This window comes from Bubalus bubalis, chromosome 3 (genome assembly GCF_019923935.1).
Source record: "Bubalus bubalis isolate 160015118507 breed Murrah chromosome 3, NDDB_SH_1, whole genome shotgun sequence".
Taxonomy (NCBI): Eukaryota; Metazoa; Chordata; class Mammalia; order Artiodactyla; family Bovidae; genus Bubalus; species Bubalus bubalis.
Window position 1 is genome coordinate 9,755,139 of NC_059159.1, and position 24,330 is coordinate 9,779,468.

The 24,330-nt window shown below is 54.1% G+C and overlaps 1 protein-coding gene across 3 annotated transcripts in view; it reads right to left on the bottom strand.

Annotated features, from left to right (window-relative positions):
* Window positions 1-2,732: 2,732 nt before the first annotated feature.
* Window positions 2,733-24,330, bottom strand: part of USP36 (ubiquitin specific peptidase 36) — a 32,767-nt gene continuing 11,169 nt past the window's right edge. For 2 of the 3 annotated variants that reach the window (XM_006064113.3, XM_006064114.3), the window contains exons 6-21: window positions 24,125-24,227; window positions 21,835-21,902; window positions 21,314-21,384; window positions 20,590-20,672; window positions 19,003-19,114; window positions 16,686-16,826; window positions 15,598-15,698; window positions 14,568-14,703; window positions 11,613-12,251; window positions 10,921-11,051; window positions 8,515-9,105; window positions 7,896-8,089; window positions 6,292-6,393; window positions 5,527-5,642; window positions 5,064-5,215; window positions 2,733-4,860 (exon numbers count right to left, since the gene is read on the bottom strand). In XM_006064113.3, the coding sequence (XP_006064175.3) occupies window positions 5,084-5,215; window positions 5,527-5,642; window positions 6,292-6,393; window positions 7,896-8,089; window positions 8,515-9,105; window positions 10,921-11,051; window positions 11,613-12,251; window positions 14,568-14,703; window positions 15,598-15,698; window positions 16,686-16,826; window positions 19,003-19,114; window positions 20,590-20,672; window positions 21,314-21,384; window positions 21,835-21,902; window positions 24,125-24,227 (2,720 nt within the window). In that variant the 3' untranslated portion in view covers window positions 2,733-4,860; window positions 5,064-5,083. Of the gene's footprint in view, window positions 4,885-5,063; window positions 5,216-5,526; window positions 5,643-6,291; window positions 6,394-7,895; window positions 8,090-8,514; window positions 9,106-10,920; window positions 11,052-11,612; window positions 12,252-14,567; window positions 14,704-15,597; window positions 15,699-16,685; window positions 16,827-19,002; window positions 19,115-20,589; window positions 20,673-21,313; window positions 21,385-21,834; window positions 21,903-24,124; window positions 24,228-24,330 lie in introns of all 3 variants that reach the window. The other variant, XM_025279620.2, reaches the window with a different exon arrangement.

Consider the following 24,330-nt stretch of genomic DNA (forward strand, 5'->3'; position numbering starts at 1 on the left):
TGCTGCTCCGTGAGTGTTGTTACCACTATGTTAGAAGGGGAATAGATCACAAGGGGAGGGAAAGCAGCTGGCTTCAGTTTTGGGTTCCTCGTGTTTCGCTGTTTTACTTTTGGAGTGGGATGAAAATCATTTGCAAAAGGGGCACACAGGCAGTTGAGAGGGGACAAATATGCAGTAACTGCAGAAGGGATGGGAGAGCGGGGCTGTCTAAAGACAGAGCCTAACGGAGCATGGCTACCAGCTTCTGCAGCCAGATGGTCCTCCCCAACAGAAGCAGTTGGTCCTGAGGGAGTGGGGAAGGAAGGGGCAGCACGTGGCTGGGACTGGACCAAGCAGGGTGTGTGCAGCAGGGGCCCCTCCAGGCCTGTGTGTGCCTGCTAAGTTGCTTCAGTCGTGTCCATCTCTTTGCGACCCTGTGGACTGTAGCCTGCCAGGCTACTCTGTCCATGGGATTCTCCAGGCAGGAATACTGGAGTGGGTTGCCACGCCCTCCTCCAGGGGATCTTCCCAACCCAGGAATCAAACACATGTGATTGTGGGTTCAAGGGAAGGAGCGGTGCAGGTGACTAGCCACAAGGTCCCAAAGGCCAAGAAGGAATCATGTTGCTGAGCTCCCACCAGGTGTCACATGACACATCCTCAGGCTGCCCCCCCAGTGAGGGGAGAGGATTCCCAGAACCTCGTTTCACCCAGGTCCTGTCTATACCGAGGCTGTCCATGCTACCAAGACTGGGCAGGATTCACACCCTGGCCTTCCCCACTCCATCACACTGGCCAGCCTTTCACTGCTCACTCCTGACTCCCGAGGTTAGGCCGCACTTCTAATGGATGCCCGCCTAGTTCCCCAGATGTTCAGATAACTGCGCTTTTTTCTTAATTGGGTCACGTCCTTCTCATACCTGTGGTTCTCCCCATTTCCTGTTCTGATAGCATGCTAACACTGCAGGCTTGTCTGTATCATGGCCCCGGAACCTGTCACCCGCCTGCCTCTCTGGTACGACGGTGCCCTACCACTCGATTTCCCAAGCCAGTGGTCTTCCCCCGGCCCTGAACTTTCCACATTTGTTACCTCTGCTCTTGATTCCAAGTGCCCAGGTGGCCCCACCTGTCTAGTTACTGCCATGTCACAGTTCCAGACAGGAGCACTTCTTGGCCAGCCTGTTGGACTGGTCATCCTCGCCCGTCTTCTCCACCCCCACCCCCTGGCCGGCACACACACTGTCATCTGGCTCGGGTGTGTAAAGAGTGAATCAGACCTTGTATTCTCTTGCTGAAAATACCACAGGCACTCACCAGAGCCTGAAAGACACACTAAGGCTGGAGGGACGAAGTTCCTGCTGAAGTTATCAAATGAGAAATAGCCTGGGCTTTCACTTTGTCACCTGATGATGTCAGTCAAGGAAGCCCGGCTGGCCGGAGCCTGCTCACCAGCCAAGGATCCGTTCACAGCGTCCCCTTGTCTCTGAGGCCACATCTGGTAGAGCTGGGCCTCCTCCTGGTTCCCACTGGAGACAGCAGCTCTGAGCTTGAGACCACAGGCTGACGGGGGAAACTTGGCTGTGTTTGTCTTCCATGCACCCAGAACCACAATATGGATAGAGCTATGGTCTTGCTTGTATGACCCGTGCCCAGATTTGTGGTGGATCAACTCCAGCCGCCGCCCAGCCTGTGATGTACAGCCTTTGGACAAAAGCTCGGCTGGTCAGACAGGCCTGTGAACTATAATCTGTCACCCCAAACTCTCGCCCACCTGCCGAGCACCCCCTCTGGTTTGGGTCCGGTTGATGCCTCGCTTCACCTCTTCCTTTGCTGTCATTTTGAGCCATCTGGCCATACTCCAACGGTGACCAGGGTAGAGTCCTGTGTCTGAGGGCATCCCTGAAGGCAAGGAAGGGGTGAGGAGCTGTGGGGCTTGGCTACCAAAACCCACCCACTGGAAACCTGCCCCTACCCCGGACTGTCATCCACTCACTGGTGCTGCCCTTGCCACCTGTAACCTCCCAATCACAGGGGGCTCTACAGGGTCCTGGGCCCCTCCAGGCCATGCACCAACTTCCAGGACTCGTGCAATCAGCCAGACATGATCTTCCTGCTCTTGTTAGGCCCAGCCTGACCAGACCAGCAATGTCCACATGGGCCACTGAATTCCAGTGCTTGCTGGAACCAAGCCTTCCTTACCAGGGCCTCCAGCACGTGGCTGAGGCAGCAGCTGGGCACGTCCAGGGCTGAAGGTGACCTGACTATATCACTGTACCCGGGCCAGGCTGGGAGCAGGGGCAGTGTCCCCAAACTGGAGGCCTGCGTTACCCTTGACAGCTGTCAAAAAAACTCAGTTTGGTAAAACCTATGAAGTCTCCCTCATCTTTACCTGCAGAAATCCAAACATTCGGTTACAAAAATTTTCAAACAGACCTCAGTGGAATGATACTGTTTCCGTGTTTCAATCTGATGTTCATCCACAAAGCTCAGGGAGCCACTTCAAAGGATTCTTGCCTTCTTAAATTCGGATAAGTGTATGTATAACATTAAGACATTCAGATAAACCTCTTTATTCCTAATTAAATAGGAATGTGGTCTAAGCTTTCCTGCACAGACTGCCCGAAGTGCCTGGTTCCCACTCACGGACAGGTGACAGAAAGCACCCAAGGCTGACCTCACATGTGAACAGGGCCAGCAGACTGAAGTATGGGGTGGGAGGAAACCAAAAAAGCGAAAGGGAAAAGACAGGCAGGTCCCACAAAAACTTGTTATTTTATTGCACTGAGATCTTGGCAACATCTGTGGCCCCCTCGGTCCCTGGCCATGAGCTGCGGGCTCATCGCACACATGGGGCCTCGGTATAACCAGGGCCCCCAGCGGAGAGGCAGGGGGAGGACTGGGACCACCAGGAGAGGTGCCCCCTTCACAAACATGAAGTTAAATTAAACCCACGTTCTCAGTCAACAACCGTCACCCTAAAAGCTTCAGTTCTTCACCTTGATGTGTACGCACCCAGGATCTGGGCTCGCATTCTGGGCCGCTCCTTTCCCTCAGTTTGGCTGATGCTTCTCCTTGAAAGGGGAGGACTCGCCTAGCTAACAGTGATAAACACTGTGGAGTCAGGCCAGTGCTCATCACTGCCTGGGAGAAAACGGGTGATGTTTTCCTCAGAAAAAGGCATTGTAATTATATAGTGGAGAGAGAAAGAGACTGATTTAGAGAAGAGGGAGAGAAAGAAAAGGAGATAAATTTTGTGCGAGCAGACAACAGAATTTTTCTTTTTCCAACTAACAACACAGGACAAGAATATGGTCGGGGAAACAGTTCACACAGGAATGAATGCTGACATCTTGAGATGGGGAGAAGAAAACCCTGCCCATGGAGGCACCTGCCTTCCCTCCTGACGTGACAAATGACAAAGTCACAGGGCACTGGGCGGGCCCCTCAGTTCTGAGCAGGCGTGGTTGACATGCAGGAGTCAGGCCTCCAGAAAAAGGCTCCCTGGCCAGTCCAAGCAGAGCTTGGTTCCCATCTGCTGGCGCCAGAGCAGCCCCAGCTCAGGCCATGGGGTATCATCCTCCCCACCTTTTAAGAGAGAAATACAAAACCAGGAAAAACAAAAACAACAACCCACATGAAAAAATTAATTTATCTCCCCGTATAAAAAATGTCTAACGCTTTTTTGATACCACCTGGGTCCCCCAGGTCCCAGAACAAAGGGCAAAGCTCAGTGAGGAGGAAAGCAGGGGCTGGATGAGTGCACTGGGGCTCAGGCCAAGGAGATCCCCTGGAGCACAGGACCAGGCCAGACATTGAGCCACGCCCACCGGAAGTGATCCCAAGAGGAGAGGAAGTGATCCCAAGAGGACATGTGCTGAGGGATAATCTTCAGACTTAACCTCTGTACCTTCTACCACTGGGACACTGGTCTTTTTTCTGGACAATATCAGCTCACTGAGGATTTCCCGTATTTATTAAATTACAAGTTCGCAGGCACAGCTTGAGCAGGATAAAAAAAAAGGGACAGTGATCGTCTCCAGTTACACAATCATCTTCAATTCAAAAGCACTCACAAAATTGAGCAAATGAAGCCAGTATTTGTATATGAGGGAAAGGAGACATATTGCTAATGGAAGCCACAGTCCTGGTCAAAAATAAACGTTTTTTATCAAGTAGTAAAATAAAAGGAGGAATCTACCCCAAGAACACCACCTCGGTAAGGACCCCGGGGTTACTGCAGCTGCAAGGGCTGGGGGCAGGAGAGGGGAGGTCCAGCAAAGCCACCTCGGAATAGTAGCAGCCTGAGCAGCAGATGTGTTGTCGCATCTTTTCGGCCCCCACCCCGCCCCACCTCAGCCGTCTGCTCTCCAGAGGAGGTCTAGGAGTTTCTTGAGATGGAGAGATGCATTGCCCTCCACCCCTGCTGCCCAACTCCAAAAGAAGGGAGAGGCTGCAGCGTGGGGCCAGCCTGGCGCTCTGACTTTCCGAGGATGGACTGGTAAGGCATACAGAGCCCCCGCGGGAGGAAGTGGGAGCCGCACGGTCCATGCAGAAGGGCAACCGGCCGCACGCTGTCGCCTCCGGAGCTCGAGGGCGCCCTGGAAGGCTCGGCCGCGTCCTCCCCGCCCTCCCCTGTGGCCCCAGGCTGGCCGCTGCTGGCCAGCCTCACAGGGCGCCGGCTCCACCCCGCGTCCCTATCGCTGTGCTGCCCCTGCTCCGTGCGTCACCATGCGGTCTGTCACAGTGCACGTCGTGTTCACCTGAGCAGAAGCCCAGGGCCTCCGCGGGCCGTCCCCCCACCGACAGGCCAGCGAGTCCATGGCAAGCGGCTCTTCAGTCCAGACAGACCGTCTGCGGGGAGGGATGCCATGTCTCTGGAGGCTGTGGGAGCAGAGAACATGGCTCCTGATGGAGAGAGATGAGACCCTGAGGGTCCCACCACCATCCCTGAAGTGTGCGTCCCACACAGGCCACAACATGTGACTGAGAGGGAGCCCAAAGACACAGCACACACACCACACTCCACACACATGTGTAAACACCCCCCCCCCCCCGCCCCCACCGCCACACGCACGCAAACTGACCTATCTTGACAGCAGCACGTTCAGCGGCGATAGCTCAGACTGGAAGCCTTAGCTGGATGAGTCACAGACCAAAAATTCCGTCTACTCTGAAGTTTTTGGAAGGCGTTGAAGTTTCTTTTCTTCTCTCTCTTGAATTTTTTCAATTTCTTCTCCTATGTCAAGAATCACAGTGTCACAATTCCCACAAAGGCCTCCCCCAGGTCCTGGTGGCTCCTTCCAAGTGCTTACCGCACACCAGCTCGAGTCTCACCGTGTGACCTAAACAGATCTATCCTCCACATGGTCCTCGAGAGGTGTCCCCATGACCCCAACCTCACTGATGGCAGAGCAGGAGCAACTGCAGGACGGAGACCCTGCACCCAGCCACGTGCTGCCAGGCAGCCAGGCTCCAGCCTTGCCCTTGGCCACTTCAAACCGCCCGAAAACCCAAGTCCCCCCTGCCAGGTGCCACCACACATCACACCTTCCCTCGGTCGAACTCTTCGTCCCAGTCGTCAATGACCGTGGCCGTGCGGGCCAGCCTGCTGTCCTGAATGGCGTCCTGACTGACGGCCGACACCTCGCCGTCCCACGTCAAAACTGCAAGGCAGACACATGCGTCAGGACCTGGGTGGGCTCCCAGCTGCCCTGGCGATTTACTTCAAGGGTGAAGTTTACATACGAGGCTGGTCTGCTCCTAACGATTCACCGTTTTTGAGGGCCACCTTCTGGTGAAAATGGACACACAGAAGGAAAAGGAAGAGGGACAGGGTGGTCTCTGATTTGCAGGACAGTCAGTCAATGATTCTGTCACACGAGCAAACACTGTTAACTCTACCACCGATCCTCAAAGTTTAGTTTTTATAAACCCCTGCTCTCATTTGAGAGACAAAGATCTTGTGTTCTCCAAGTCCGAATTAGAAAAATAATGTTCTAAATGAGAATGTACAGCACGCGAGCTGGACGAGCCATCCCCGCCACAGCCATCCCCGCCCCAGCCATCCCCGCCCCGAGACACACACTCATCCTTTCCCCGCTCCCAGAGCCCAGGGGGAAGCTGTTCTGGATCCTTCCACAGACTAACCCCAACTGCAGGGTTCTTGACCTGCATGCAACGGCTTCCTTTTCCTGTCTTCAGAGCCAAGCAATCTCTGTGCACAAGGCTCAAAACTGCAGGCCCGCTTCAGGCCTCTTTATCTCCTACGGAAGCCAATCGCAGAAAAACAGGAGTCAGGTCTCAAAACAGTACCTTTTCTCCCATAAGCTTTATCAGATGAATATTTGAGCAATTCTTGGACCACATCGGATTCTTTCTCTCTGTCCCAGGATGCAAGTGGAGCTGGTCCCAGCCCTGCAACCAGAGGAACAATTTACATACATTTAAGTCACCAAGAAAATGACCACACACCTTTTATTTACAACAGCATTGCAAAACTTACTAATCACAAATTACTGAAAGGATGTGTAAAAGCAAGCTGTTTCTGCCTGCCTGTGGCAAGAGAATTAATGATTTCTCTTCCTCGCCTGTAGGGAACTGGCAGAAACATGGAGCTGAGGGAACTGGAGGGGCGAGGCGCCTCTCTCCACCGCCACCACCGCCACCGCAGCTTGGTGGGGCAGTTCCCATCTGCTGGCCCTGTCCTCAGAGAGCCTGGCCAGCAAGAAAGGACATCTGCACAGACAGTACTGACTGCCCCTCATCATGGCTCTAGAGATGACATCTGAGCTAGCCCTGGCCTCTGCCCTGCCCCTCAACCAACTCCAACCGCCTGAATGGACTCGCCGTCCTAAACACAAGCCTCATCTCGTCTCTCCGGGCTGCCAACTTGGCAGTGACCTTGTGTCCTTCAGGCTCAGTGCTCAGAGCAGGAGAGCTCCACTGTCCACCCCCAGCCTGTTCCCACCAGCCGCACTGGCTGCTCCTCAGCACGGCTCGGGCCCAGCGGTAACGCGGAGCCCTGGACAACTGTAGCTCCAGCCAATTCTCGGCCACCGACACCCGTCCCCATTTTGGGACTGTGAGCGGGCACGCATGGCGCCCCCGGCCTGACCAGCAGGCTCACAAAGCGATGCCGTGGTCTGGGGGCGGCCACTCTCTGCCGCCTTTTCTCCAATTATGCTCTGGCCGCCTGCTGCAGCCACTCCTCACTGCCTAGCAGTTAGCGCTTTGCTATGTAATTATCAAAACCCCACATTCATTCATGGCTGCGTTTCTCTGGAGTCCGATACAAACTCCAGGTCAATCCCCAGGGTGGTTGTGCCCCCAAAGAACTAACACAACAGCTGATGCCCTGAGATCTGGGCCCCTTCCAGAGGAGCTGAGGACCTTCTCCTCCCTCGTGTAACAGACACACTCCACCAGGAAAGCCCAGTGAGTCCCACCAGCCAGAAACAAAGAGAGAAGACAAAACACGAATGAGCTGCTTGGTGGGGGCCTCAGCCGAGGCAGACCCACAGCACACGGAACCCCAAATGCAAGAGGCCACATGATCGTCAGACAGGCTCACAACTGAGAGAGGCAGAGGGAAGTGAGCTTCTGAACTCAATGCTCCAGGGTCAAGTGGCAAAGGACAACATCAGGCTGGACGGCCAGGAATCATTCCAGTGGCAAGGTCCAGAAGGGAACAGCCCTGAATCAGAAGAAACGCTGGGCTCACGAACGTGCTGACATTTACGTGTGTCCTGCGTTCTCCTGTGGGGTAGATCCTGCTGAATGATCAGCCAGGTGAGGAGGCCCAGTGGGCAGACGGCTCGCACCAGGGCAGAGGGCTCCCCAGTGAACTGCATCTGCCTCTGGACACACACGGCAGGCTGGCTCCTACCCTTAGCGCCCCCTCCTCGTCCCATGCACACCTGTGGGGCCCCTAGGAGCCTGGCCATTCACAGCTGGCAGGGGCCTGCACCCAGGGACAGCCGGGCCCCTCTGGCCCACGGGCTCCTTCTCTTCTACTTCTTGTCGTGGCTCTTGCTTCTTTTTTTTCTTTTTCTTTTTCCTCGGTGATGTTGCAACAGTCTCTGGCTGGACAACGTCCGAGGGCGCGCAGCTCCTGGGAAGTCAGACTGGACAGTCAGCTCCGAGCAAACCAAAGCCCAGACACCTCGAGAACTCTGCTGGCGTGTGCCCAGCCCTGCAGAAGAGCCCCGGGAGACACCACCCGAACCCAACCAAGACAGAGTGTGCCAGCGATCCATGGCCACAGCCCAGGAGAGCACACGAGCGCATTTTTAATCCTCACTGAGGCAAGTCCTACAAACTGGACAACAGGACCCCAGCCCAGCCCAGCCCGGGTCACGTGACCTCCCAGCACACATGGTACTGGACAGATCCGGGACATGCCTCCACTCGCCAAACCCCGGGACAACATGGTCGTATCCCAGAGGTCTGGGCACCTGTATTTCCAGACAGCACCCACCCGGAGCAGACTTTGTGTGAGTGAGTGGAGGTGCAGGGCCCCTGGCTCCTTGCTCTCACCCATGCCAAGGTGGGTCCCCGGGGAGGCAGTCTTCTTCGTCACAGCTCTCTGGTCCCTTTCTCCTCCTCTTCCTGCTGCTCACATGGGGGCCATTGGTCATGCATCCCACGGGCCAGCTGTTCTCCAGGCACTGGCCACTCCCTGGCTGCTGTCTGCCTTCTTCCTCCGATCTGTCTGCCGGTGGCTCCACCTGGCCCTCCTTCCTGCGTTTAGGGCTCCAGGGCGGCCCCGGTGTCCGCTCGTCCTGCAGGGGGGTGGCGTCCACGTCCCCCGTGTGCTTCCTCTTCCTCTTCCTCCTCTTTCCGGGCAGGGCTGCCACGGCTGTGCAGGTCTCCGAGACACAGCCCCCTACTTTCACACGGGTCTTCTTCCTCTTTTTACCAAGGCTCTGGAGGGGCTCACTGGCCTCTGGCAGCTGGTGTGGGGGGGCCCGGAAGGCCCCATTGACCTGAGGCAGGGGTGCAGAGGCGGGCGAGCAGCTCTGTGGGTCTGATGTCCCAAGAGGTTGGGGGCTGCTGGACAGTGATGGGGGACAGGGGCCGAAGGGGGGCTTCAGATGGCTGGAGGGTCTGGGAGCAGGCGAGACAGCCCTGTAGGGAGAGGCAGGCAGTGAGGACAGGCTGAGTTCTTCACCCTGCCCTCCTTCGGCCCCCTCCCTCTCAAGTAAGAATTTTCAATGATTTTCCCCTGTAAACCTCAAATATGTACATGTTTCAGAGAAGTTAGAAAACACAGGCTAACAAGCAAATTCAAACCTCAAGATCAAAGTTCATAAAAATCACTACGTATCTCAGTTTCTTGTCACCAGTTGGTCCAAAGTACTTTTACAAACTCCAGTGTTTTAACCTTTCAATACAAATGTGTTCAGAGGAAAGCTCCACCCAGCAATAAACGTCCAGCCTCCACAAGCATCACGTGTCTGAGCACAGGCAGCTGAGTCTTACAAGAAAAGCAGATACAAGCCTACCTGTCTTTTGCTATTACTTTCCTAGGATTTTCCTCTGAAACCTGGGGTTTATGAAGATCAGGGAGACAGACTTTCCAGCCAGCTATACAGCAAGACAAGCAAGGGGTAGGACCGGACAGGCGAGACTCTTGGCTCTCCTTCCTGTCAAATGTGTGTGTTGCTAACTTGTGTCTCTCTGTGTGTTTAGTAGCTAAGTCACGTCCGACTCTTCTGCGATCCCATGGACTGTAGCCCGCCAGGTTCCTGTCCATGGGATTTCCCAGGCCAGCATACTGGAGTGGACTGCCACTTCCTTCTCTAGGGGATCTTCCTGACCCAGGGATCAAACCCGGGTTCCCTGTTGGCAGGCCAACTCTTCACTGCTGAGCCATCTGGGAAACCCTTCTGTCAACTATGCATGCACCCATGGAAAAAAGTCAATTTTCCACCCTGAGCCACAATTTTCTCATCTGTGAATGAATGACAATAATGCCTACGTCCAAGGGTTATTAATTAAACAGAACTGTCTCATCACTGTCTAAATCAGAACAAACTCTGATGGTCACATAAATTGCATTACTATGTCACGTTACTCTGCATTTTTTGAAATTAAAAAAAAAGTTGTACGTCAAAGAAACACAGAAAAAAATACCAAATATATGTTGTGAACATTTAAGGACATTCCAAGTGCAAAACCCCTGTGCCAGCAGTGAGAGTAGGAGGAGGGGGGCTGGGGGAAGGGAACAGCGGGCCCTGAGTGCAGGGCCTCGAATGAGGGGGGCAGGGAGGGCATGATGGTGCCATGTAAATGCTGAACCCGTCCAAACCACCTCACGGCTTTGCCTCGTCTTCCTTCTTTCCTCCCTCCCTCCACAGCTGTCAAAGGCCTTAAAAGTCTCTCACTCCTCAGCCAGCCATTTATCAGTAACTCTGGGCCTTCTGCCCTCGACACGTGAAGGGACTCAAGCGTCCCTGTGCAGAGTGGGCCTGGAGGCGACAGCCCACGCCTCTGGGCCATCTCCCCAGGATGCTGAAAATCCCCACGGAGCCACGTCCGCTGCAGCGGCCCCCGGAGCCCACTGGGAGTGCCCTGAGGGCCAGGGCAACAGACCCCACCTTGCCCCAAGATAAGCCCTGGAGCGCTGCTGGGAGACACAACCTGCATGCAGGACTCTGAGCTCACACGGCGTCTGTCCAGACACCACCACCCCCGCAACGCCGGCCGTCTACTCTGGGGTCCTGTCTTGGCGGTGGGGATCCCCAGACACATCAGTTCATAGCACACCCATCACCAAGGGCATGTGGCAGACAGACGGGAGATGAAGACAGAGTCAAAAAGGCCAGGACCACAGAGACCAAGCTGCCCGTGCGCCGCGGAAGCCTTTCGGGCAGGAGGAGAGAGGGGACACTGGCAGACCTCTGCGCCGGCACCACGGGGAGGAGCGGCTGCCCTGCTTACCGTATCGCACGGACAGGCCAGGGGGCGGCGACGATGGGGTGAGTGGGTTTCCCGGGGTAGGTGAGGTCGGAGGATGGAGAGAGGGCAGGTGGACGGAGGTCATTGCCGGTTGCCCTCCGCAGGGTGCTGGCCTGCAGTTATTGACATAAATAAAAACTTGGTGGTCTAAAAAAGGTTGCCGTGAGTGAGGAGGAAAATAAAAATAAAAGTAAAAAAAAAAGAAAAGAAAAGAAAAAAGAGCCCAGAAGGGAGGATGAGAGGACAGGAGAACAAAAAAAGAGAGCGTGAGGGGTGGAGGGGGGGCATGATAGAAGAAGAATCAGAAGTGTTTTTGGTTAGAAACAAAAAGGAAAAAAGGAAGGACGTTTAAACAGAAACTTCAGTACAACAATTACATCACAGCGCGTCAGGCTGCACACAGAGGTGCCGGTCAGCTTTGTGCCCCTGTGCTGGGCTCCCGGCCAGGGCCCATCCCCGAGGCTCCCTTAGGACGTCTGTCCACAAAAGCGGAGGCCCATCGGCCCCCAGCCTCATCTGATCACACTACTGCTGCCCCGGCCCGGGCCAGGACAGCCCTCCAACGCTGGCGGACACCCTCAGCCGCTGTCCCACCGCCCTCCCCAAAGCTAAAAGCAGCCCCACTTCCTGGCTCCTACCAACACCCTTCGGGGTCGAGCTGCCCACACACCCACCTTCTTGGCAGAGAGGGCCAGCTTTTTGGCCGGAGGAGGAGACATGGTGTTGGCCGGCTCAGGGCTGGTGCCGCTCAGGACGGGGCACTTGGCCTTCTCCAGCTCGGCATCCTGTCGGGCCGGCAGCACCTTGGTGGGGCCGGCAGTGACGGAGTGGGTTCCCTGAGAATCTCCGAGGGGAGTGACTCCGCTCTGGGGGGCCTGGGGGGGCCTGCTGGTGGGGTGCTCGGGGCTGGAGCCCCCCCTCTCAGGGGTGGGGCCCTCGTCGCCCGCCTGGGGCCCAAGCCCGTTGGGCGTCCCCACAGCTGGGGCCCGGAGTGAGGTAGAGACAGCGGCCCGGCCGTCCCAGGAGCCTGGCCTGCGACCCTCGTTCCTGCTGCCTCCCGGCGCACTGGCACTGGGTGGAGGGGAGAAGTGCTGCAGGGAGGCTGGTTTCTTGACTTTCTTTCCAGGCTCATCCAGAATGGCTGGCGCGTGGGTGGGTGTTTTGCAGACTTTAGGAGAAGGGGACGCCAGGGGGGGCTTGGCAGGAGCATATCCATTTGGAGACTTCAGGCCCAACACAGAGCCATTCCCGGCAACGGGTACTCCAAGTTCTTCAGGTGTCTGTGGCTTCTTCATCGTCACAGGGTCTGGTCTCTAAGAGAGGAGCAAAGCAGAGAATGTGATCAAAGCCAGAGGGAGCGGGGCCGGCCCCTACAAGGAGACAGAAGGCGGGAGCTCTGGAGGAGCCACTCCAAACAAATTGACATGGGCACATGATACAGATGTCGCTGCTTCTTTTCAGCAATTCCTGAGTTCTGCACAAGTGGGCGCATCTCCATAAGCATCTCGACTATGAAAGCAGGACGTTTTCATCAGGATTTGAGTTATACAAAAATAGTATAACGAGAAAAAATTTACCAAGTTCCATCACCTAAACATAACCCTTGATTGATATGTTGGCTTCTTTGCCGACACAGGGGCACCTCGGTTTTAACCATGTGCCGTATCACTTAAATACTCAGGCCCTCAACAAAGGTCTTAACGTTTGACTAGCAGACAGCTTGGAGAAGGCAATGGCACCCCACTCCAGTACTCTTGCCTGGAAAATCCCATGGGCGGAGGAGACTGGTGGGCTGCAGTCCATGGGGTCCACAGAGTCAGATACGACTGAAGCGACTTCACTTTCACTTTTCACTCTCATGCATTGGAGAAGGAAATGGCAACCCACTCCAGTGTTCTTGCCTGGAGAATCCCAGGGACGGGGGAGCCTGGTGGGCTGCCGTCTATGGGGTCGCACAGAGTCGGACACGACTGAAGCGACTCAGCAGCAGACAGCTCACTGCGTGAAGAGCTTATAAACTAGACTGGCTCCAGGTAGCCTTGAAATGACCAGCCAGGTGCTAAGTGCCCCATCCTTCTCTGTAGCACCTTTACACCCAGGTCTATACCACCAACACCCTGAAACGCTCCCCAAGGCCTGTTCACCGTGACCGGTCACCTCCCCCTCCTAACAGGTCAAGGTCCTACGCTTAGTAACTACCTGTCAATGAAAAATCAAAAAACTGAATCTTCTCCTGTATTTAGTACTCCATACTCATTTTTTTTTAGAAATAGAATGACTAGACTATTAATATTTTCATAAATTAGGATGCATATTGCCACACTGAATTTACTATCCTCTTACCAGCAATGAGGTTTTCCCAAAACGTTTGCTAAATTCATACTACTTTGAATCATTAAGCACCCATATCCTTTGCACAGGCCACAGAGTGACTTGAAGTTACTGAGGTCATTTTTTATCTCTTTATTAATTTTCCTCCTAAAGGGAATACACCTTCCCACTGTGCTGCACAACCTATTCAATTGTTGAGCGTTTAAGTACCTGGGACCATACAATGTTATTTAAAGTAAAACGATTTCTGGGCAACTACAGTGTATTTGGAAAGTTGCTTTCGTAATGAAAACACACACAGTCAGTGGACTGGCCTTGCTAACCCAGCCTAACCCAGGGCTACCCACGCTCACCCTCAGGCTCCCCTGCGCCCCTCGCTGTTCCTCTGAGCTGTGACTGAGGTGTCTGGCTTTCTTGCTCTGGCCAGAGTGACCATCACCCTTGCAACTGGGTCATAGCTCATCACTGCTGTGTCAATTCCAATGCTTCTATTTCAGCTTCTATTTTCTTCAACGTTGGCGGGGAAACAGATTTTCGTAAAAGACTAAAAACCCTGCAGGCTGTGGAGGCCATTGACAGTCTGGGTTTGATCTCATCTTCAGACTGGGATCACAGAAGCAGTCAACAGAGATGGTTGTTCTAGTTTGAATTACAAATTATGTTGTAATAAAGGAAATTGCTATTTATCTTGGTAATAAAACTGAGTTTAACTTTTTCCAATACATATGAAAAAACCTTCAAGGGATATTCCTTAACTTTACCACATTTTCTTGCTCTCTCTCCCTGCATATACGTATCAATATATGCATGTGTATGTACCTATATATTTTTCTAACCATTTGAATGAATTTTAAACAAGACGTCCTTTTACCTCCATATACAGCAAGTATTCCTCAAAGGAAAGGATGTTCTCTTACCACCACCATAGTAAAACTGCAACAGTTATGCCCTGGTACAATCTACTCACATTTTCGGTATTAAAGCGTGGGGGTAACGACTTTTCCCGGCGCTTAAGGTGTGCCTGGGGGGCCTGTCATTGCACTTGTATAAGGCAGCTGGGAGCTAAGTCCTGATCTGCTGAGTCGCGTCTTCTATTCACTGTTCCCTCTTCCTCACCAGCATCGGCCCTGTAACCCGCTTCAGAAAGAACATGGAACACAGCAGGACCGTGTCTGTGCTCTCCTTCAACTGGGCCAAGCACCCTGGCATACAAAGGTGGGGGGTGGTGCTCCATGATACCCCAAGAGGCACAGGCGGCAAGAACAGCAGGGTTTACATTGATCCTCTTAAACAAGTACCTTTCCAGTCATTGGAGAGGCCGCGGTTCCGTTGCTGACATTCTTCCGGACATGGTCCGGAACCACGCTGGGGCGGCTGGAAAGGGAGGCAGTCCTGGAGATGGAGCCCTCGGGACTCTTCTTAGAGCCTGGAATCCTGTCAAAGGGACAGAAGGAGGCAGGGACTGCCTTACTGAAGCTGCAGAGGCTTGACCCAAAGTGAGTGAGAGAAGGAATCAGAATACCAAAGTCAAGTTGGTAAATACCAAAGTCAAAATACCCCCAAGTCAGTACAATTTCATGGGGGGGCAAGCAGGGAGTTCCCTGGCGGCCCAGTGGTTAAGATTCCAGGCTTTCACAGCCATGGCCTGGGTTCAATCCCTGGTCTGGGAACTGAGTCCCTCAAGCCGAGTGGCACGGCCCCCCCCCCCAAAAAAAAGCAGTGGGGACCAAGCAAAGGCAGACCACGAGAACTTACTACATAGCTCTGGATTCCGCTCAATATGAGCAGAGAGCAAATTACGCGAGAGCTCTTCCAAAACTAGACTCTCAGTTTATGAACGCCATCCCAAAGCAGCAGAGCACTGCCCTTCGCCTCGTCCTCATCCTCCAGGTGGCGACCACCAGTCCCACAAAGAAGCCCCTCCCGAGGCCTCCACCCTCTGATGGCCCACTTCCCTGCCCACCACGACCACTCCCCGCAAAGAGGACGGGGTGGGGTGAGCCGATATCCAGGTGGAGCGCAGCTATTCGGGGGCAATAATGTAAAATGCCAGACGGCCTTCCCATTTATGTGCCGAGTCACTTCCATGTGGGGCAGATGGACTGCACTCAGTCCGACCTTCTCTCGGGCTCTGACTGAGCAGCCAGGCAGACGCGGTCTAAGCATCGTTCCCGGTGGCTGCGCTCTGTTACCCCTGACTGGCCGGAGGACAGCTGTACGTCCTTCAGATTTCTCGGTTACTTTCACGCAGGAGAAGGCCAGGGAGGCCTGTCAGGTCGAGAGTGGGTGCGGGCTCTGGGGGAAGGGGGTCGGGTGGGAGTCAGTTACCTCAGGTAGAAGAGGACGTAGGCCTGCTGGTTCAGAACCACCTTGATGTTGCTGGCGTGGACCAAGGAGTCATTCATCTGGTACCACTGTCCATTGCTTGCCTGAAGCAGCAGAGGGTGAGGACGAAAACCAATGATCAACACTTCTGTGATGCTTACTTTTTTTTTTTTTTTTTGATGCTTCATTTTTTTATTTCCCTTCTGCCCTCCCACCCACCCTTGGTGATGGCTGTACCCATTTGAGCATTTCTGAGCACAAGACCAAAAGTAAGTCTTAAAACAGAGGAGCAGAATTCTTGTCTAAACAGTAACAGAAGGGGATTAGCTGCAAGGATAGCATAACTGTTGTGCAGCAACAGAAGCTGCCCAGATCTTCTTGGTGGACAATGCATTTTAACAAGGGAAGGACAAATCTTTTAACTGCCACATATATCCGAGTTTGAGTTAGCAAATGCTGCTGTTGAGTCGCTTAGTCATGTCTGACTCTTGGTGACCCCAGGGGACTGCAGCACACCAGGCTTCCCTGTCCTTCACTGTTTCCCGGAGTTTGTTTAAACTTACGTCCATAAAGTTGGTGATGCTATCTTTCCCAGCATCAAGGTCTTTTCCAATGATTTCACATGAAAATACCAAATAGCTACCTCTGAATATGCCCCCACAAGTGTGCTGGAGACCCCCCTTCCTTCCTGGCACCCCCAAAGATGCAAGCTTTCCCTCCTGAAGGCTCTTTTGGAAGGTCTCCTTGGCACAGCCTCTCCCACCAACCACCAACATCTGGCCTTCTGAGACTTCCTCAGGGGTCTAAGAACAGGGTACCGAAAGCAGCCCCCCTCGTGTCTCACTGCTAGGCCTTCAAAAGTGGGGCCGATCCGAGTGGGACAGGTCAGAGGGACGCCTTTGTGCTCCGCGAAGCAGCAGCAATAGGACCTGGACGTAACACAAAACAAGGCCACTTCCCGGAGTAGAATGAGGGCCCACCTGGAGGTGTGCAAATGGGCACTGCCAACCTGCCTCTCCTCACCCCCCGGCCAGGAGGCAGTGCATACACCACCCCTGCGGCAGCCAGACACCGACACCGGAGCCACTGACCTTCACGTAGCAGTAATAGTGCCCGGCGTGGCAGCTGTAGCCCGAGTGGACGAGGACAGCGTACAGCCCATACATGACAGGCTCGCCACTGCTCTGGGACATGTACGGGCGGATGTTCAGGAACTCTGGGTAGCCCACATCCTGTTGGAAGAGCCAAGGAACAGGAAATTACAATTCATCAGTGAGAGTAAGGGTCAACTCGCCCTCCCAATCAGTGGGTCTTGAACTATGTGGGGCGACAGGCACGCAAGGCTGAGGCAGGAGCCTCCTCTGGTCAGTGATTTAAAAAGAAAGCAGAAAACACATCCTTTTTAAGGGAGTTTCTCTGAGAAACTCTTCCTTTATTGTCCTGTCAAGCGATTTACGGTCTCCTGTCTTGGCCGTACGCCCAGACTGGTTCTCTTGCTACCTGGGTCCCACATGCAGGAGGAGGAGAGCTGTTCGTTCTCCCCCCCGCCCCCAAGCAGAAGCCTTTGAGGGGAGGGCAGGGGACAGGGCAGGGACCCAGGGCTTCAGAAAAACAGGCTGACCCCATATGGGCAATTGCAACAGCAGGTTAAAATTTTAATGGATCAGAACAAAGGTCATGCCAAAGTTTATTTCAGGAATGAACAATCTTTCGTAAGCAAATACTATCAGAAGTGCGTCTTGAATGACAAGGGTATAATGTACTGCGATTACTGCCTGTGCTCGTACGGACTTTTTTAAAAAACGAGGCACAATTCACGTGGAGTGAAACAGGTAGCTCTTTGAGGAGCTTCCAGTCTGCTGAGTTCGGACCCGTCTCCACTGATGGTAACCCACGCTCCGTTCTAGAGACAGACACAGACCCAGAAAATCCTCTCTCTCCAGTGAATGCCCCCATCCTGCCTGTTCCGAGCCCACGGCCAGTGGTTAGTGCTGCCTGTTCCTGGGATTCGCACAGTCGGTACCTGTTTGTGTTTGGCTTCTTTAGATCAACAGAATGTCATGCTATTCATCAACATGTCTTTTCTCATCTACTGACAATCTCAGAAATCTTAAAGGCAAACACACCCAGTAGGCTCAGGAACCCCAGTCCAGTCTTGCCGGACACAGGGCCAAAATCAAACAGACCAGTGTCTCTAAAACTGTGTTCTAACAGCAAACTGGTTCCAGGAGGTGTTATGGAGAAATGTGAGCTCCTCTGGGCAGAAGCAATGTGACCTCATTTAGCACTGATCATCTCCCTGATTTCCTAGAGCCTCGCATGGCGAAGTGCAATGTGAACACATGAGTGTCAGTAAAACGGAGGAATGAGCGACTCCCTCAATAACTGAGTCTAAGAAACTCCTCATAATAAATTCCCCTGGGAGATTCAAAATGCAACACAGCTTAATAAAGGCTCTGAGAAGGCCTGCGATCAAAAACAACTGTTTTAGGGGCTTCCCTGGTGGCTCAGTGGTAAAGAATCTGCCTGCCAATGCAGGGGACATGGTTCAGTCCCTGCTCTGGGAAGATTCCCATGCCACGGAGCAACTAAGCCCGTGTGCCCCACCTACTGAGCCTGTGCTCTAGAGCCTAAGAACCTCAACTACTGAGCCCACATGCTGCAACCTGTGAAGCCCAAGAGAAGCCACTGCAATGAGAAGTCTGAGCACCGCAACTAAAGAGGAGCCCCTACTCCCTGCAACTAGAGAAAAGCCCAAGCAGCTGCAAGACTCAGCTTAGCCAAAATAAACAAATAAAAAAAAGAATTATTTTAACGTTGGGTGGTGGCTCCCAAGCTCAGTTGAACACAGAATATCTTTCAGGGTACCATGCAACCGTTCTGCAGAACAGCAGTTTGGGAAATGCTGACCTAAACAAGCCCCTACGACCACCAGTGAGGACACTGAAGCTGAGACAAGCGCCTTGCCCGAAATCACACAGCTAGGCTCCACCAACTGAGAACAGGTCTTCAGAGCCTTATAAAACAAGGCACCATCTACTACACCACCACTCTGCAGAAGCTTTTTCCTCTACATGCCACAAAGAAGTGCAGCACGGAGCTGCCCCTGCTCTGGGGCAAACAGGACACGGGAGATGGGAGCTACAGAGTGCAGCCTTCATCACCTTGATTCTTAAGGCCACCTGGACCCTCCATTGCAGGAACACCCCAAGCACAAGCAGAGTTTGGGGGGGGGGGGAGTCATTCTTGAACTTGACTGCCTAACAATCGTTTAGGGATTTTTGCAGAAATGCAGGCTCCTGGGCCCTGGCTTCCAGAGACTTGAATCCACTCTCTGAAACAGAGCCTGGAATCTGAATTTTAAACAGCGCCGACCATGAAGTCCAGGGCACTGGCTTGCGGGCTCACCTTGGTGATCTTCCCCCCACTGAAGTTGGCAAAGCGCTTGAGCGAGAGCGTCAGGACGTTGGACGTCCGGTGGATGGTGAACCGCTTGCTGGCTGGAACCTTCCTTTTGCATCTGCGAGGAAGGGGAGAGGAAGAGCTATTGGCCTGTGCTCTGAGGACTCCTGTCCTCACACAGGGTTAGCATCAGGACCTGCTTTTTTAAAAAATTGTTATTTATTTGGCTGCATCGGGTCTTAGGGGCAGCAAGTGGGAGCCTGTGTTGTGGTGCAAGGATGACGCTCTAGCTGTGACACAAGCGCTTAGTGGCTCCCAGGCCACGTGGGAATCTTAGTTCCCCGACCAGGGATGGAACCCCCGTCCCTTGCACTGCAAGGCAGATTCTTAACCACTGGACCAGGGAAGTCTCCTGAGACCTGCTCTTTAACAAGGAGTCTTCTTGAATGAGAAGAAATAGTCGTGGTTGTCCTAGCTGCCACTCACGTGGCACTTAACTCTGCATCCCTAAAAATCAAATCAACGTCACTTACGGAAAGGAAAGCAACAGCAGGACAAGGACTAGAAAAAAGGTGGAGATGCTAATACCAAAACGAAGCGCTTGTCCCACCGGAGACTAAGTCAGATGCATGGAGAAATAACGGGCTAACACAGGAAGAAACAAATGCAAGCAGATGTGGCCAAGAGATAAATAGGCAGGCAGGAAATCACCGAAAGCAAAGCCAGAAGAGGAAATGAAGGGGGAGAAGAGGCTAAAGTGAACAGCGTCTAGAGCTGAGGGGCGTGAACTGAGAGGGACAAAAAGCAGGGTTCTGGCACAGAATCATAAACCTAAGAAAACACAGGGAGAGAAACCTTCTTTAGTGATTACGGCTTTTAATGACCTGGATATAAGGTAACATACCCATACCCTGAGACTAGACAACCCTAAAGAGAAGAAGGTTAGAGTCACGTCTGCTGAAATCAAAAAATGACCTGGATATAAGGTAACACACCCACAGAGACTGTACAACCCTAAAGAGAAGAAGGTTAGAGTCATGTCTGCTGAAATGGAGAAGTCCCGAGGACCACTCAAGTCCAAACCGGAAGCTGCAGAGCACGGCTCATGGAGGCGGCAGGATGGCCTCCACATGCAATCACCCCACTTCTGGGCCTCAGTTTTTCTTCCTGTGGAATGGGGTAACAACAAGCCCTGCCTCACACGCGCATGCATGTGAGCTCCTCAGAACAGAGACCAGCCTGGGGTAAGTGCCACATGAGTGGCAGCTAGGACAGCCACAATTATTTCTTCATCTGTGCTGTTTCAAGGCTTTTAGTTTTAAGACATATTACACCACTCAAGACCGTGGATGGTGTTAAAAGTTCCCTGGCCGTCCAGTGGTTACGACTCGGCCTTGTCACTGCCGTGGCCTGACTCAACCCCTGCTCGGGGAACCGAGATCCCACATGCCACAAGGCTTGGCCAAAGAGAGAACGTGGATGGCCGTCGCCTGCGGGGGCGAGGGAGGGGACGGCACCTGGGTCAGGTTAGGTGATGTGTTTTACCTTGCTGGCTGGCTTGATCTTTTTGGCCACGATCAAACTGAAACTTACTTTGCACACATATAGGCATTCTCTCCGCTCAGGACATCTGGTTTCACAAAAAGTTCCAGAGCACGCACGATGTTTGCAGCTTGCTGAGAAGGACAGAAACAGGGAGTACAGTGAACAGCGGAAGAAAAAGGCTGACTCCAGAAATGCCAAATGTAAGGTCTTTTTCACGCTGAGGCAGCAGATCACGGCACTTCACTTGCCTAAGAACTGGTCTGCTCGCTGCCACCTTCTGGGAGTCAGAGCATCCCATCACAGAGGCAACAGGGAGCCAGGCTGTTACTCCTTCTCTGTGGACCAGGATCACAGCCCCGGGGGTTTATCACGGCTGCCGTGGGTCTGATCCAAACCTCAAGCTGAGGTGAGCTCGGCTCCGGCAGCCTCAGAGCAGGGACAGAGGAAGGCCGCTCGGAATTGTGCGTCCTCTGTGTGGAAGCTCCCCGCACCACGCGGGCCTCTCTGCTTAAGCCCTGCACGTGGTGGGGTCGCTATTCACATCTGAGGGCACAAACTGTCTTTTTTTTAACCCCTTTTTTTTCGGAGAAAGAAAAAAAGGAACACAGAGGAAGATGGCTAAGACAAAACACACAAGAATGGAGGATTCCAAGTATCTCTTTCCTGATCTACCTGGATCACATGCCCTGATCGGTTTTCCTGTTTTGGGTTTTCTGCCCTCTGGCCTCCCCATCCTAACGTGAATGAACATCGATCAGCATGAGGTATGTACCCGGATTTCCAGCGCCACATCCAAGTAGGGGTCATAGGTGTCTGAGACGCTCTTGCACATGGAGCACTTCACTGCGAGAGAACAAGGGAATGGTGGGGTGGGTGCAGGGTCCCGGGCCACCACCCCCAGGTCACCCAGGTTTTCAAGTCTGAGAACTGGAGGCACACTCCCAGCTCACCAGCTCCCCAAGATCCCGGGACAGGAAGTGCTCAGGAGGAGAGGAGGGCAAACCCTGAGATGCCTGGCTGGCCTGGCCAGGGGCACTCACCCCCACCCTAAGGGCAGCAGCCACGTCTGATTAACTACAGAGTCCAAGGAAAAGCAACACCAGCATGTCTACAGACTCTGGACTCTCTGCTCCTCCAAACCCCTTCCCAGGAAGGCTGCAGGCAGGGCTGTGAGGCACAGACCAGGCTGGAGGCCTCGGAGGCCTGGCGGGTCGGCCTGGGCACCGACACGAAACATTTCGGGTTAATACTCTAACCCCGGCCAGAAGGGACACAGGACATTTCTCCACTTACCCCGAGATCGGAGGTAGCCTCCAAAAATCTGATGGACCAGGGTTGTAGCCTGCGTCTGACGATCCAACCTGGAGAAAGGCCACGGCCTTCAGGTGGAGGACAGGGACCGAGAAACAGGCAGGCACCCCACCAGGCCCCATCCCATCACCTACTCAGCGGCAGCTCTGCCTGGAGATCTCCCCTAGAGCAGCCACCTCCCGCGGGACGCCCTCCTGCCCTCTCAGCAGGCGGCCTCACCTCCCACTGGGAGCAAGAGGCCCGATGGGCCTGCAGGCCAACCCTGCCTCAGTGCTCCCTGCTCCCGCTCCAGCTCTGCCCTCAGTCCCGCGTGGGCACCACACTTTCTGGAGGCTGCACGCGTGCTGCTAACCCTGCTCCTCTCTCCGCAGGTGGCCCCTTCCCGCCTCCTGCAGGGCAAGCCAGGGCGCCCTGGTCTCAGCCTCCCATCCAGGCCACGTGACTGTCCATGGCTGTGCTGCCCACACATGGGCAGCTGGCTAAGGAGTACAGCCCAGACACACGGGGGCCAACACTGGGGCAGCAGACTTCTGCTCTGCAAAACTAGGAAACAGAAAGCAACTGCCACCATCTGTCACCAGCACTCATCAGAGAAGGGTCATCACAGGTCCAAACATCGGCAAGGACATAACTTCAGATACACCCAGACCCTCTGGGTGGGATGCCCCCAGGACAACAGGATCCGTCAGGACAGGAGCCCGGAGGACCACACAGGGACATACTCTCAGCCCAGCCGGGATGCAGGGACAGCGCAGACATTCAACTACCCAGAAGCAGGACAGCAGAGTCAGACCAAGAAGCTATCCGAGACACTGCCACCGAGCGTTCCACCCGAGACTGAGGTCGGGAGGAAACGGGAGGGACTACGGGACCCGAGGCCTGTGTGGCACCTCCTGTGAGGGGAGGCTCCTGGGAGTCCTGGCAGCCGGACTTGCCGGGGAGGCAGCCCCTGGGGGCAGCAAGGGCAGACAGGCTCCTTGGGGGGAGGGGGAGGCAGGGCAAGGGGAAAAAGGAGTGTCCTGAACAAGAAACAAACAAAAAAAAATACCAAGGCCACACCCCTTCTCAGTCGGGATAAGAGCCACCCACCCCCAGCGTGCGCTTCGCTGAGCGGCCAGAAGGGGGCACCCGAAGTAAGAACCAGGCCAATCGCCAAATCCTCATTAGTATCTGAAAGTTACCGGCGCTGCCAGTACAAAATAAGAACCAGCCCCCGGGGGCAGCAGTGCCAAAACTCCGGGGTGAACTGAAGACCCCAAACGAGAGCATGGGGAGACGGAAGACCACTGTGAACAAGCCTTAAAACTAATATAACATGACCAAAAGGAGAGAAAGTTCACTGAACTAGGAAAAGAAATGAGGATTGAACTTCGAGGTGCCCATGGGGGAGGGACTGAGGGGCACGGGAAAGGGGAGAGTGGGGGGGCTGTGTGTGAGTGTGAGTGTGGCAGGGACAGCTGAGATGCGAGACCACCAACAGCCCAACACCCAGAAAGGGAACCGTACCATCAAATACATAAACCAGAATACAAGAAACACTCGCAGGAATTAAAGGGAAAAGGGACCTCTAACACCAGCAAAAGCAATGCCAGCTTGTTTTCCCGACGGGAGGGTTACTTCCCAGCCAGGGCGAGGTCACCGAAGACCGATGGCTTCACCAGGAGACACGTCAGGTTCAATTCCATCAGTCTCATCCTCCGAAACAGAGGTTTCCCATCCTCACGGCTACAACTCAACTTAACCTTCCTGAAGGGCGTTCCAGACATGACTCCTCAGCCATACTTCAGAGTCCAGCACTCAGTTCCATTCCAAGCCCAGGCAGCAGCACTTCCTGCCTGCTTTCTCTCAACTGAACCCACAAACCCAGGAATGATACAAAAACATTCTTGCAGCAGCTGTTTCACAAAAGGGAACACTGGTCTATGCACTCAAATTTGGGCGGAGCAAACCTCAAAAATCATCATCTCCTTACCCTTGAGTTTTCCTGCAGACTTTCAAGTTCTTGCCTAAAGATTACACTTCCCACTGCCCCATCCTTGGGACTGAAATGACAAGGCAGTTTTAAAAAGATGGGGAGAGCCCCTGTCAGTAGAAGGTCCTTGGAGAGATCTATTAGAGCAAGTCCCTCTGCAAGCTGCTGGGGCAGAGACGCCGCCACCTGACCTGCAGCAGGAGAGGCCCTTTCTGGGGAAGCGGTGGATCCGCTGCTGGACCGCTCAGGGGCCCAGTGTGGACGTCCACAGAGGTAGCATGGGGGGAGGGCAGCACGTACTTGGCACAGCCGCTCAGGCAGGCCTTCTGCATGGCATCGATGGTATACCGCAGAAACTCGTGTGCATCCTCCTGGTTCCCAAAGCGGAAGTGCCGGGCGATCTCTAAGGAGGGAAGGAAGACACATCAGTCCAGCGGAGAAGAGCCCCCGCCTTCTCTTCGAATGTCCCATTCCCGCTGGTCTTGTGGCCATCTCTTAGTGGACCC